Here is a 14,683-nt window from a genome sequence, read left to right as displayed (position 1 = left end):
CAAATACCCATTCACATAAAATAATAAAAACATTGTTTTATTTTTAAGGGAGTTAAGAAGTGCTGTAATTATATTTTAATTTTAAAAATGTTTAAAAAGGGGGGCTGGAGAAATGGCTCAGAGGTTAAGAGTACTGGCTGCTGGCTGCTCTTCTAGAAGTCCTGATTCAATTTCTAACAACCACATGATGGCTCACAACCATCTAGAATGAGATCTGGTGCCCTCTTCTGGCAAGCAGGCACACATGCAGAAAGAATACTGTATACTTAGTAAATAAACAAATGAATCTTTAAAAACATGTTTAAAAAGGAGGAGGGTGGAGATATAGCTCAGTGATAGGAGAGTAGCACGGCTGCGAGCTGCCTCACATGGCTGCTGGGAATGGAACTCGGTCCTCTGGAAGAACAGCAAGTAGTCTTAACCACTGAGCCATCACTCCAGCCCTTTTTTCAATTTTTTTCATGCATCTCTAGATTAAATATTCCCAAATTCAGACTGGAGAAATGGTTCAGGCAGCAAAGTGCTTGCTATACAAACATAAGGATCAAATTTAGATCCCTAGCACCAATGTAAAGCTGAATAGAGTAGTACACATCTGTACCCCCAGTATGGAGGTGGAAGAAGTAGAAATCCCTGGTATGAATGACCAGCCAATCTAGCTGAGTCAGCGAGGTCCAGGTTGAGAGCTGCTGTTTCAAAAACTAAGGTAGAATGAGGCCGAGAACCTGAGGCTTGACAGGTCATAGGCCCTAGAGGGAAATCTACTACTATTCTGTTAAATGAACACATCAATAAAACGACTCTTAATGACATACTGCTATACCCAAAGATCAATGTATCTCTCAACCCTAATCAGAGAAGCTTCTTCTCCTTGAAGCAGATAGTAATCAATGTGCAGAGAGTAAGAAACTTTGGAATGCTCAGCCCTAAATGGGATATCTATATCATACCCCTCCCATCAAGGTTCAGGGATGCATGAAAAAGAAGGGGCAGAAAGACCCTAAGAGTCAGAGGTGGCAGGTGACCTCAGGAAAACAGCTGTCTTCTAACACAAAACAGGGCAAATGTACACACGAACTCACATAGACAACAGCATGCACAAGACCTGCACAAGCTCAAACCAAACAAAACCCCCTGGGAACGTGAACACAAAGTCCCACTCCAAGATAAAAAGCTGTTTACAATTGGTAACTGCTGGGAGAGAAAATCAGTTTGTTTTCAGTGGAGTGATATTGAGTACATCAACCACATCAAGGAAGGCTCCATGTTCAGAAATAGCTAGCCAACACAAATTACCATGTTTGTTTAGAGATTTTATTTGCTTGCTTATTTGTTTGCTTAGTCTTTGTTTTTTAAGAGAGAGAAAGAGCACTGATTAGGTGCAGAAGCAAGTGGATTCTGTGAATTCAAAGCCAGACTGGTCTACAAGCTGAGTTCCAGCACTCAGGAGGTAAAAGCAAGGGGTGGGGCGGATCTCTGAGTTCAAGGCCAGCCTGAGCTACAGTGTAAATTCCAGGACAGTCAGGGCTACACAGAAAAGCCCTGTTTCAAAAGAAGAACAAAGTCAAAAACAAGAAAGAGAGAGAAAAAAACATGAAGTTGGGTGGGGAGATGTGTGAGGATCTAGGAGGATTTGGAGGAAGGGAAAGAATATGGCCAATGTAATTCATTCTCCTCTCCTCTCCTCTCCTCTCCTCTCCTCTCCTCTCCTCTCCTCTCCTCTCCTCTCCTCTCCTCTCCTCTCCTCTCCTCTCCTCTCCTCTCCTCTCCTCTCCTCTCCTCTCCTCTCCTCTCCTCTCCTCTCCTCTCCTCTCCTCTCCTCTCCTCTCTCTCTCTCTCTCTCTCTCTCTCTCTCTCTCTCTCTCTGCCTCTCTGTTCTTCTCCCCTTCTCCCTTTCCCCTCCATAACCCACTAAATAAATATCCAACTTCACTCTGCATGGTGTGCCCATCCATGTCTTTGTCTCTCGCCTACCACCACGTGGGCTCCCTGCCTGGGACCAGCCACCTTCGGAGACCTGCGGCCTGGTCTTATGGTGTGCCCATCTATCTTGTCTCTCCTTGTGGCCTGCTGCAGCCACTCAGGGAACTGCACCGTCCCTGCCTGGGACTGGCTGCTCTCAGAACCACTGCCTGCCGCCATGTGGCCTGCTGCCACTGCTTGGAGACCTGCAGCATTTTTGCTTATGCAACTGCCAGGGATCCTGCAGCATTTTTATTTAATCCATTATAGTCAAAATATATAAAATTCTCAAAGGATAAATAAAAACATTATTTTAAATAAAAAGGTAGGCAAGCAATTCAGGAAGACACCTAATGTTCATCTCTGGACTCCACAAGCACGTCCAAGAGCACAGGCAAAACACAAACATACACCAAAAAATACTCAAATTCATAATTGGGTTATTTCAAAGATCATAATAGTAAATAAATAAAAATAACTTACACTTCTTGTAATGTTTGTGATTCCAAGCTGATGTTCCAGTTAGACAACCGGTTATGACTCAAATCCCTGAAAAAGACAAATATACATAGCTTAGTGGTGGAAGCTGAACCTCACATAAAAATAAAACAAAGCCGGGCGGTGGTGGCGCATGCCTTTAATCCCAGCACTCGGGAGGCAGAGGCAGGCGGATCTGTGTGAGTTCGAGACCAGCCTGGTCTACAAGAGCTAGTTCCAGGACAGGCTCCAAAACCACAGAGAAACCCTGTCTCAAAAAACCAAAAAAATAAATAAAAAAAAAATAAAACAAAACGTGAGCTATATAGATATATCAGTGTTAGAGAGACCAAGATCCAGGCACTCCCTAATGTGTCCAAGGAAGGGAGGAAGTACAAAACTAAAATGGAAATACTGGAAGTCCTACTAAAAGTAAATTTTTAAAGATTCATTTTAGCCAGGTGTACACGCCTTTAATCCCAGCACTCAGGAGGCAGACTACTCAGACAGAGGCAGAAGTTTTAGGCCAGACCGAAGATAGGGTTATAGGCACTTACTATGGTCCTTTGCAAGATTCCTCTCTTCAAGAGTAGTATGTGTCCTTAACCTCTGAGCTACCTCACCAGTCCCTAAGTGTGAATACAGGGCATGGTACTGAATTGTCTGTAATTCTCAGCACTAAGAAGGTAGAAGTAGGAGGCTCAGCCAACGTGAGGTTTGCCTGGTATCACAGTAAACTCTAGGACAGTCAAAATTACATAGTAGTCTCAAAAAGAAAAAAAAAGTGCAACTGAATTTCATCATTACCAAAATAAATGCTTATGAATAAGTCCATCCAAATTTCAAAACAGATTTAATATTTTTCAATTTTCAATGTGTTTGTAGTAATTTAGAATATATTAATATGGTTCCATAATAAAAGCAAAAGCCAACTATGGTGATCCATACCCATAATCTCAGCACTTGGAAAGCTGAGGTAGGAGGAACATAAACCTCAATCCAACCTGGGCTGTATAACAAAAATTTTGACTCAAAAACAAACAAGCTGGGTGTGGTGGTGCACTTGGAAGGCAAAAGTAGACAGATTTCTGTATCTCTGTGAGTTCCAGACTATAAGGCTACATAGTGAGAAACTGGGACCCTGTCCCCACCCCCCCAAAAAAGTTAAGTATAAAAGAATAGAAAGTCTTCAATCCTTGTCACCAGCTTCCTAACAGTTTGTCTTTTTCCAATAGCAACAAATGAAACTACTGTGTGATTGCAGCCCTCCAAATGTTTTATGCATACACAGATGATAATGCACGTTTGGTTCACTGGACCACATTGGACATTTGGTCCCTTGCTTTCTTCACTTAACAATGAGTTTCTTTATCTCTTGTAGTGATTATATAATGCCAGATTAGCTGTAAACAAATCTGAAGGTAGAAGTCACAAGTCAAAATGAGTGTTTCTATACTAAAACTTGAACTGAGTTGCATATGCAATGGTGATACACAAAGGCTAACACTAGCATGTAAGGCTGACCTGTGCTCATAGCAAGACCCAATCTCAAAAAGCAAGCAAACGAAACTAATTGCATCGTTCAGGGAATTGGGTCTTCTTAAAAGGAGCTATTCAGCTTCTGGAAAAGGTAATAAATCTCATTCAAATTATGTTGATGATGGTGACAGTTTTAGCTTAATATTTATTAAGTGGTGGACAATCTTCTGTGTACAACTAGCTAAATTAGCACAAAACTACAAGACAAATATATTTACAATCCTCACATTTGCCAAGCATGCAAACTAATAGCTTGTCAACCCAAAGTTACACAACTAAAAGTAGAGAAGCTATTTATTCAAAATTTCTTTCCATCTCAGACAAGTAGTTAGAGTAGAAATTTCACTAAAGTTCATCCTGAGCTTAAACTTTTGAACAGTCCTTTTAAAATTCACGTGGATGATTCCTGTCTTTACAATGTTACAGTGGATAGAATGTAGTCCACACAAGCTGTTTGCCCAAGAGACTTACTATATGTCTAGCAATAGGGACACACTGGAGAAACACTACAGATCAATTTATCTCACTGTGCCGCAACAGGCAGTTGGCAAGTGCCTGCGGGTTTGAATGATGTCTCTATCACAGCAGAGCAGTTTTTGAGCTAGATTCAAGCCTGCATATCTTGGCCACTTTCATTTAAGAGTGTAACTTATTTACACTCTAAGCATCGTTATTATTTTTCAATTGATGGTACTGACATCAAACTATATTTCTAATTTTAACAATTTATTTTCATTTTGTGTGCATTGGTGTTTTGCCTGCATGTATATCTGTGTGATAGTGCCTGATCCCCTAAAACTGGAGTCAGAAAGTTGTGAGCCATCATGTGGTTGCTGGGAATTGAACTCAGAACCTCTGGAAGAGCAGCCAGTGCTCTTAACCTCTGAGCCATCTCTCCAGTAGGAAGGAGAGCAATCAAGAGTTAGACTACAAACAACCTGGGAAGATGACTCATTAGAAAAGATGCTTGCCATGCAAGCATAAAGAACAGGATTTGGATCCCCAATACCCACACAAATGCCATGTAGGCCCAGAAGCCCACCTATAATTCCAGCACTCAAAAGGCAAAGACAGGATCCCAAGAACAACCTGGCTAGCTGAGTTCTGAGTTCAGTTGAGGGACACCTGCTCAAAGAAACACTCCCAATACCAACCTTGGGCCTCCTCAATCATGTGCACCAACACTTGCACAGATACATATGTTCACACATATGCAAACATACACATAATAAGAAAATAACTACCAGGAGGAGTAAGGGTTTGGTAAGGCATCCCCGACACTGCTATGATTATGAAAGCTCCATCTGTTCCCTTCAACTATCCCCAAAATGTACTTAACAATAGTAACCTTTCCTGTAATTGTAGTGTAAACATCTCAGTGAAGGCTTTATGGCTCCGAGTTGTAGATTCCCCTCCCACTCATGCTACGGGGAAGCAGCTGCGATAACCAATGAATTATTAAAGTGCTCGGTATCATCCAAAGCCTGAGGTGCCATTACTGTGGTTGTGCAGTGCTCTCGGGCTGTAAATTATTTACAGAATGCCCAGAGAAGTCACAAGCTCTGCAAGGCACTACAAGAATTTCTGTAGCCACAAAGATACAGGAGTTTTCTTCTGCTCAGTCAGGTATGTCCACTTCTGTGTCAATGATCTGTTTGTTTTCAAGAATCATTGGACTCAGCCAGGAGCAGAGGCAAGCAGATCTCTATGAGTTAGAGACAAGCCTGGTCTACAGAGTGAGTTCCAAACAGCCAGGGCTACACAGAGAAATTTGTCTCAAAAAAACGAATAAATAAATAAAATATTAAAGCCATATCTATATATTGATTCTGAACTCTGACTCTATAAAAAAGATAGCAGTAAAAAGATAGCCCACCAAAGACTTTGTCAATATATTAGGGTACACACCAATATCATATTCCCATTAACACCATTTCTAAGAATCTATTATACATATACAATCATACAATCTTGGAAAACTATCTACCAAGAAGTTATTGTATTAAAAAAATCATAAATGAAACCTACATGCTATCAAGATGAGAGAAGTTAAATAACTTACGAAAATTCCATCCTACAGAGTTCTCTGGAGCCAGTTAAAATATACAACACATATTTATAAAAACTACACAGTGGCTTCATTTATGTTTCAAAAGGAAAAAGATCCATCTGTAAAACGCCTACCCAACAAATAACAGTGTTTTTTCTTAACTGTGACTAAAGAACTTTTACTTTCCCACTTCAAATGTCTCCATTCTATTTTAAAATTTGACCATGAAAAAAACCTGCTTAAAAACAAACGCATCCTAGTGGTCAAAGGCCTAAGTAACTAAGTGCTCAGCTGCGGATGAGCCATCCATCAACCTCCCCACTCCCACACAGCTATCCAAGGCTCAGAGAGCATCTCCAAGGAGAGCTAGTGGATGGAGAGGAGAACTATGAAATGCTAACTTCCAGACATGATATGGCTATAGCACTCACTAACTTGCAACTGCTGTGCTATCTGCACAAAATCTTACCAGCCAAAATTCCAGCACGAATGCGGAGGAGCACCCCTAACATCATGCCCAACCTCAGCAGAGGAGCTACTGACAACCTACAACTGAAGGAGGGAGAGTCACTCACAAACACACATAATTTAAAACAATAAAATACATCTTTTAAAAAATAACAGGCTAGGTGTAGTGATACACACCTGCAGTCCCAGCACTCTGAGACCAAGGCAGGAAGACTGTAAATTGGACAACATATAGTAAGATTGTATCTCAAAACAAAACAAAAATCAAAAGGAGAGACAACAAAACAGTCTAAAAATAATGGGACAATGCTGTTGATTATATCCTATTCTACACATATAATATATATATAATATCCTATACTATACATTTTCCATTATTTATGAGCATTTCTGAGAATCAATTGAGTTCATGTCTTTTTCGGAGACTATTATTATGAAGTCAAAACTTTTAAATGTGAAATAGACATTAAAAACAAGCTATTTCCAGGCAGTGGAGGTGCACGCCTTTAATCTCAGCACTCAGGAGGCAGAGACAGGTGGATCTTTGAGTTGGAGGCCAGCCTGGTCTACAAAGTAAGTTCCAGGACAGACAGAGACAGAGAAACCCTGTCTCAAAAAGCAAAACAAAAGCTATCTTACCACTTAAAGTCTTCGTTTAAGGGCTGGTGAGATGGCTCAGTGGGTAAAGGCACTTGCTGCACAAGCCCGACAACCTAAGTTCTAAGTTGATCCCTGGAACCCAAGGTAGAGGAAAGAACAGATTCCACAAAGCTGTTCTCTGACCTCCACACTTATGTACCACACAGACGCACATCAGGACATCAGGTCTACACACATATTCAGGCCAAAACTCTTTTATTTTAATTCAAATAAATAACATGTGGTGAAGATCTAATTACAAAGTCACATATCAACTGGGTTTCTCATCACTAAAATAACTCGTGATTCCTCAATAACAAACATAGGTTTTGTTTATTTTTTTATTATGTTGTGGGAGGAATTTAAATTATCTCAATTGCTGAGCCATTTCACCATATTTCTCCATCTTACCTTTTAAGAAACCTGAACCTGAACCTGAAGCTCGCCATTTCAACTAGACTGGCTGGCTGTCCGGCTCCTGGGATCCACCTGTCTCCACCCAATACACTGATGTCACAGCCATGTACAGTCATGCCCAGCTTTTAAATGAGTTCTGGAGATTTTAACTCAGGTCACCTTGCTTTCACAGCAAGCACTCTTACCCACTAAGTTCATCTCCTAGTCTTTCAATGGCAACACAGTTAACCCAGCACCAGGTTTAACAGTGTCCCAAAGAAAGACTTGCATGTTCAGAATTATCTATACATTTTCCAATGAAACTAGCCATGATTTAAGTTATATGAGTAAGATGAAATAGTATTTTGAAACAAATATATTACAAACAAAATAAGAGAAACCCAAAAGAAACAGTATTTAGTTTTCAATTATTTCTACAGTGTACTTTCTGCTATTAAACTGCTCATCACTTAATTGTAAAATTGTTCATCACTAGTTATCCTGGCACTATTTTACAAATAATATAATAGTAAGTTATATACTGTAATATAAAATAATATTACAAGTAACATAATCATATTTTTATATAAATAATATGACATTAATAATATTTTTGGAAGCAGGGGTAAAGAATACACATTCTTTTTAAAAAGTTTATAAACTATTCCATTCTTCTAGGAATTGTCCTAAATATAAAGCTAGTAATTTGGTTTGAGAAAAATTAAGTTGCTTTGATTTTTTTTTTTTATTTGTATCAACTGAACAACCTAACGTTTTTCATGACTAGAGTAATAGAAAATAAGTTGAGTCATTTACTTTGGCACACTAAAGAAAACATAAGAACACATTCACAGCCCTTCTTTAAAACATTTTTGCTAAGCTTTTAATATGATCTTTCTCCATTGGTTAAATGTCAGTTTTTCATTAGGCGAGGACTTTAAAGAATAAAGCAGAGTTGGGAAGATGGCTCAGCAGTTAAAGTACTTGGCAAGGTTAAAGACTGGAGTTCTGAGCCCCAGAACCCACATAAATGTTGTCTGGGTCTGCTGGTCCATCTGTAAGTCCAGTCCCCAAAGGCAGAGACAGGAGTTCCCCCAGCAAGCTAGCTAGCACAACCAGATCTTGGTTTACTAAGAGTCCCTCCCTCAAGAAATAATGTAGAACAATCTTGCACTCTCTCTCTCCCTCTCTCATAAAAATAAATCAAGAACAAAACATGTAAAATATATAAAATTTTAGAACTCTAAGATTAGGCTGAATAGATGGTCAGCCCTTGTCTTAAAGGGTGCACAGTGCTCTTCAGGAGGACCTGAGTTCAATTCCTAGCACTAACATCAGGCAGCTCATGATACCCTGTAACTCCAGCTTCTTGGAGATCTGATGCCTTCAACCTCCAGGCACTTGTACAGAAACAAACACACATACATACACACACACACACACACACACAAATTAAAAATAAAAACATATCCTATTTACTAAGTTGAGAGAAATGTATTTTCAAGCATTAGGAAACTATGCAATTATAGTAATAAAAATTAAGAGCTTGATTACTCCCTTGTTTATGCATGCTGTATACTAGAACTACAAAGTGATTTATTATTTTTAAATTTATTTTGTGCACATGGTGTTTGTTTGCATGCATATCTACGTATCAGGAGCAAGCTTGGGACCTGTGAACAAACGGAAGAGGCATCAGATCCCCTAGGACTAGAGTCACAGACAGTTGTCACCTGCCACTTGAGTGCTGGGAACTGAATGCTACTCTGCAAGAGCAGCCAGCGACTTCAACTGCTGAGCCTTCTCTCCAGCCCCCTACAAAGTATTTTTAATAAAAACAGAACATGCTTGGGACACTGATTAGTACTTAAGTGGGTTCTCCAAAGCATAAAGGAATTTTTGAAGACCTAAGTAAAAACGGATCTCCTAAATTCGCATTTAAGAGGCAATGACAATTTGGGCTACAGACAGAGCTCAGAGGACTTGCCTAGCAGGCACAAAGTCCTAGCACTCTAAAACCATTTTGACTAAATGGTTCTCCACTAACACTGGATATACATATAAGTGGAAGGATTTAAAAACACAGGTTGAACATTCTTAACCAAAAAATCCAAAATGCTTCAAATTCTAAACTTTTGAGCAGCAACATAATGACACAGAATGCCACAAGTCAAAATTAGACATACTAGCGTCCAATGTGATGGTTCACAGCATGATCTTAGCACTCAGGAGGCAAAAGTTGAAGACTCACGAGTTTGAGGACAGCATGGAACTCCTTAGCAAGGCCTTGTCTCAAACAACAAAAAGCTCTGCTTTCTGGTCCACCTAGCTATGAGCAAGCCACTGCGTGCTCCTTCTGCCACGGAGTCTTCCTTTCCATAATAGACTGCATCTCTCAGAACATGAGGCAAAACAAATCCTTCCTCCCTTAAGTTGATACACGCCAGGTAATTGGGCTTAGCAACAAGAAAAGTATAAAAAATTCATACTAAGAAGTGGGGCTAGCCAGGCCGAGGTGGACACCTTTAATTCTAGCACTCTGGAGGCAGAGGCAGGAGGATCTCTGTGAGTTCAAGGGCAGCCTGATCTACAGAAATAGTTCCAGGACAGCCAGGGCTACACAAAGACACCCTGTCTTGGGGGTGGGGGTGGATAGAGCTGTTGTTACAATATGCTGATCTTGTTTTGTGGGCCTTAAAACTGGTCTGCAGGAGAAAAGAGAAATAATTTCTCTAAACTATGGTTTAGAGAAGCTCTAGAACATTAAGACACACAGGTTAGTGAGCCACACACTGATACCACCAAAATGCTGATAAAAGTATAAACAGTAGAGGCTATGCTCATAAAGCTTCAGAGAACAAGGACTCTATTGGAAATTAGACTAGACAGCAGTCACATTACAAATTCTGACAAGGAACATGGCTGCATTCTGCCTGTGTTTTGAAATTTTTGGTGAGGCTGAATTCAAAATAATTGACTAAGTTTGATGGAAGAAATTTTAAAACAGCATACATTCAGACTGGGTCAGAGTTACTTCTTAGTATGCTTAGGAAAGTTTATAGTGAGAATTCAAATCAGAAAGTGGACAGGATATGGAAAATAAGCAGTTGAATCAGGAAAAGAACACGAACCTGCTTAAAGCCATGAAAAGAGTATGAACAAATCTGCTATATTTGTTGAGAAGGCACCATTAAGGAAAAATTACACACTTTACACAGGGACAACAGGAAAGATGCCTTGAGTGGAAGACACCATTCATCAAAGGCACCAACTTGTAAAAATGAAATTCATTTGAAAAGAGAATACCTGAACTGAGAATACAGTCACACAGAAAATAAATATTTTCAGCTAAGCAAACACTCAACAGCCCCTACAGCTGTGGTCTAACAGGGTTAGGTAGGTAGGTACTAGTTTTACAAGCACACAGAACGCAAGAGTGGGAAGTCTTGGAGGCTTGAGTCAAGGTTCCAGAAAGCCAGGCCAGGAAAACTATAGCAGGATCAAATCCCCTGCAGGGATACCATAAGTAGGTTGCTATGCATCTATCTGTGAAGAGGGAACCAAAGGTGCAATGGAGAACCTAAGATACTGGTGATGCCAGAAATGTGTTAAGTTCAACAAGGAAAAGTGGAGGCACCAAATGAAGCAGGCCCAATGGAAAGACCATATGTCTCCTATGCAATGTATCTAAGGAAATATGGTGCTACCCAAGCCCACTGGAGAACTGAAGATGCTATCACAGTCCCAGAAACAACATGGAGCTACAAGGTCAGGTGTCTGCCTGACAAGTGATTCAGTCTTCCTTTGGTCTGATTTCTTTTGTTATGTATCATTTCCCCTTTAGGAATAATACTTATTCCATTATACATTAGAAGTAAGAATCTTGTTTTTTGATTTTGCAAGAGGCTCCCAATTAAAACTTCCTTGGCCTTAGATGAAACTTTGGACTTTTTGTTTGTTTTGTTTTTGTTTTTCAGGACAGGGATTCTGTGTATCTCTGGCTGTCCTGGAACTCAATCTATAGACCAGGCTGTGCAGTGATATTTCATTTGTATTTTAATAAATAAAGTTTGCCTGAAGTTCAGAGAGTAAAACAGTTGCACTGCTCAGCCTTACAGACCAGGCAGTGGTGACACGCACCTTTAATCCCAGTAGCCACAGTAGTTTGCCACAGAACAGGTGGTAGTGGTGCACGCCTTTAATCCCAGCACTAGAGAGGAATATAAGATGGGAGGAGATAGCTCTCACACAGTCTCATCCTGAGATTCCAGGAGGCAAGACCGCCATTGCAGACTGAGGTGGAGGTGAGACCCAGCTGCAGGCTGCTTTGCATTTCTAACCTTCAGGGTGATGCTGTCTTAAACAATTTCTGTCTCTGGGTTTTTATTAATTGTGCTAAAGGCTGGCCCCAAACTCAAGAAACTACCTGCTTCTGCCCTCTGAGTGCTGAGATTAAATGCATGTGCAACTACGGCCCAGATGACTTTGGACTTTTGAACAATGTTCAAACTGTAAGTTTATGGAAACTTGATGAATGACTTAGCTAGAGTTATTCAACAGAAACTAATGTTCTCTATGTAGTAAAGAATTAACCTGTTTACAACTATTCTAAAGGAACAAATGGAAACAAGTCTTAGTTATTGTAATGAAAGCAGAATGAGGGACCAGTAAGATGACTCAGCAGGTAAAAGTGCTGGCTGCCAAGGCTGACACCCGGAATTCAATACCTGGGACCCACATGGCAGAAGAGAACTGACTTCTATAGGTTGTCCGACCTCCACGTATGCATCAGAGCATGTACATGCCCATCCAATACACTCAATAAACAAACAAATGTAATTAAACAAACAAACCTTACAATCCCCCCCAGGGGTGGTGACTCACACTTGGGAGGCAGAGACAGGTAAACTTGGGTGAGTTCTAGTCCTTGGAGGGAGTTTCAGGCCAGCCAGAACTATACAATACGATCCTGTCTCAAACAAACAAACAACAACAACACACACACACACAAAACAAAACCCCAACCAGCAGAAAGCAGGCAGACACAGAAAGGGATTGGAAACAATGCCAGTTCTCACCATGTGAGCCTATGGGAGATACTTCATATTCTAACCATAGCACCAACTACATGGTGCTCTGAAAAAGGAGAGCTATAGAGACAATACAAAGCTCAGCCAGTTGTGATGATCCACACAAGTAGGACAGGCTGAAAAGGCAGAAGCAGAGGTAGAAGGACCACAAGTTCCAGGTTAGCCTGGGCTATACCTTTGTGTTGGTAAGATGGCTAAAAGCAACAGTTCTCAAACTGTGGGTCACAACTCTTTTGGGGGGAATCAAAAGACCCTTCTCAGAGGTTCGCCTAAGACTATCAAAAAACACAATTTATATTATGATTCATAACAGTAGCAAAATTTCAATTATGAAGTAGCAAAGAAGATCATTTTATGGTTGAGGTCATCACAACATGAGGAGCTGTATTAAAGTGTCACAGCGTCAGGGAGGCTGAGAACCTGACTGTGAATGAGAGTATCTGCCATTAAGCTTGAGAGCAAAAGTCTGATCCACTGGGATCCTACGTTAGAAGGGGAGAACCAGCTTCCACAAGTTATCCTCTGGCCTCCACACATGGTCATACATACAAAACAATAAAAAAATACAATAAAATATTTTTAAAAAAGAAAAGAAGTTACAATATTACCTGGTCCTTCACTTTATGAATATGGGTATATGCTTAATTAAATAAAACACGACATCAAGTTCTGTGCCCAACTTTGAAAAATCAAATATTTTAGAGAATTGCTAAGACAGATAATCATAAAGACCATACCTAATAAATTTAAAAAGAAATCAGAGCTGTGCTTGAGGTGTGGCTCTGTAAGACAACAGCTGTCTAACATGCCTAAAACCTAGATTCCATACCCGGCACTGAAAAAAAATATAAGATAACATAAGGAGCCCTAAGTATACCTGACGGTTATGTAGCTAATAGCAATTGCTGAAGAATGCTTCAGCCTGGACTTAATACAATTCTATCCTGAGCGGTCTTATGAGTTTTTGTGCTAATGGAAGAAGACTCCATTTCTGTTAAGAGAATCATTCTCAGAGACATTCCACTCCAACTGAAAATGTCAGTTTCATTACGGACATTTAAATCTTCTGACTGCAAACTGGGAATGATGGTGCAGCACTGCGTAAACTCAGGCAGGAGGACAGACAGCTGAAGGCCAGCCTGGGCTACCTGAATGCATCCTCTCAAAACAAACAACTAAATGTCAGCCTCTGGTAACATTACTTCTAATGTTTACCTACTAATGATTTTCTTTTTCAGTGCTAGTGATCAAACCCCGGCCTTCACGCATGTCAAACAAGCATGCTCGGCAAGCCTGTACGAAGGATCTCCAAAAGTAGGCCATATTTATTTCAATGACAGTTACATTAAGTCACACTGTGTTCACACTTACGTTTAAACAGTCTAGCATAATCAGGTAGTTGTCTCAACAATTTCTTCGAAAAAAAGACACCTGCTGTATAAGGAAGATGCTATGCTAATTCAGACTACACTACATGATAAGAATCTTAAATTCTGGGTCAACAAAACTAGAATTCGCTACAGCTGTCACCACCATAAGAACGGCAGAAGCTGTGTTACTATATTCCAATTCTACGCTTACGGTAGCAGTTGCTAACTTTCTCAATGAATACACGAGTTAGCTTCTTCCCACTCTATTCTACCCTATAAGTCATACTGCAAATCTATACTTAACCTCTGCAATGCAGACGTTCCACCTGCATTCTATTTTCAATGACAACCCAACCATTCTTCATATTTTAATTACACCCCAAAGCATTTTCAGTGATAACTCTTTTTCAGCGGTAACTAGAAGACAATTAATAAGCACGTCGCTCAGCTAGTGGCAAAAATACATAACTGTATGATGGTGGCTAAGAAGTCCCGTAATTACAGTATTTAATACCTACGTTGTATTTAATACCTACTGACTCAGACCAATGAGCGCTCCAGGTGCCACTAGCTAATACAAGTTTGTCAGGATATGGAGTCGGACTCCTGAATCTACTCAACCACTCACTGTATTGGACTCTCATATATAAACAAAGAGATCTGATGTGAAGGTTCTCTGCCTCAAAGCAATA

At 40.1% G+C, this 14,683-nt stretch overlaps 1 protein-coding gene across 2 annotated transcripts in view; it reads right to left on the bottom strand.

Moving 5' to 3' along the window:
• Lrig2 (leucine rich repeats and immunoglobulin like domains 2) overlaps window positions 1-14,683 on the bottom strand; it is a 51,295-nt gene that overhangs the window by 35,622 nt on the left and 990 nt on the right. For both annotated transcript variants that reach the window (XM_075981722.1, XM_075981723.1), the window contains exon 2: window positions 2,446-2,511. In XM_075981722.1, coding sequence (XP_075837837.1) covers window positions 2,446-2,511 — 66 coding nt within the window. The remainder of the gene's footprint in view (window positions 1-2,445; window positions 2,512-14,683) is intronic.

Source organism: Microtus pennsylvanicus, chromosome 7 (assembly GCF_037038515.1).
Source record: "Microtus pennsylvanicus isolate mMicPen1 chromosome 7, mMicPen1.hap1, whole genome shotgun sequence".
Lineage (NCBI taxonomy): Eukaryota > Metazoa > Chordata > Mammalia > Rodentia > Cricetidae > Microtus > Microtus pennsylvanicus.
The sequence above is the reverse complement of the archived record's forward strand: the minus strand, read 5'-3'. Positions and strand labels throughout refer to the sequence as shown.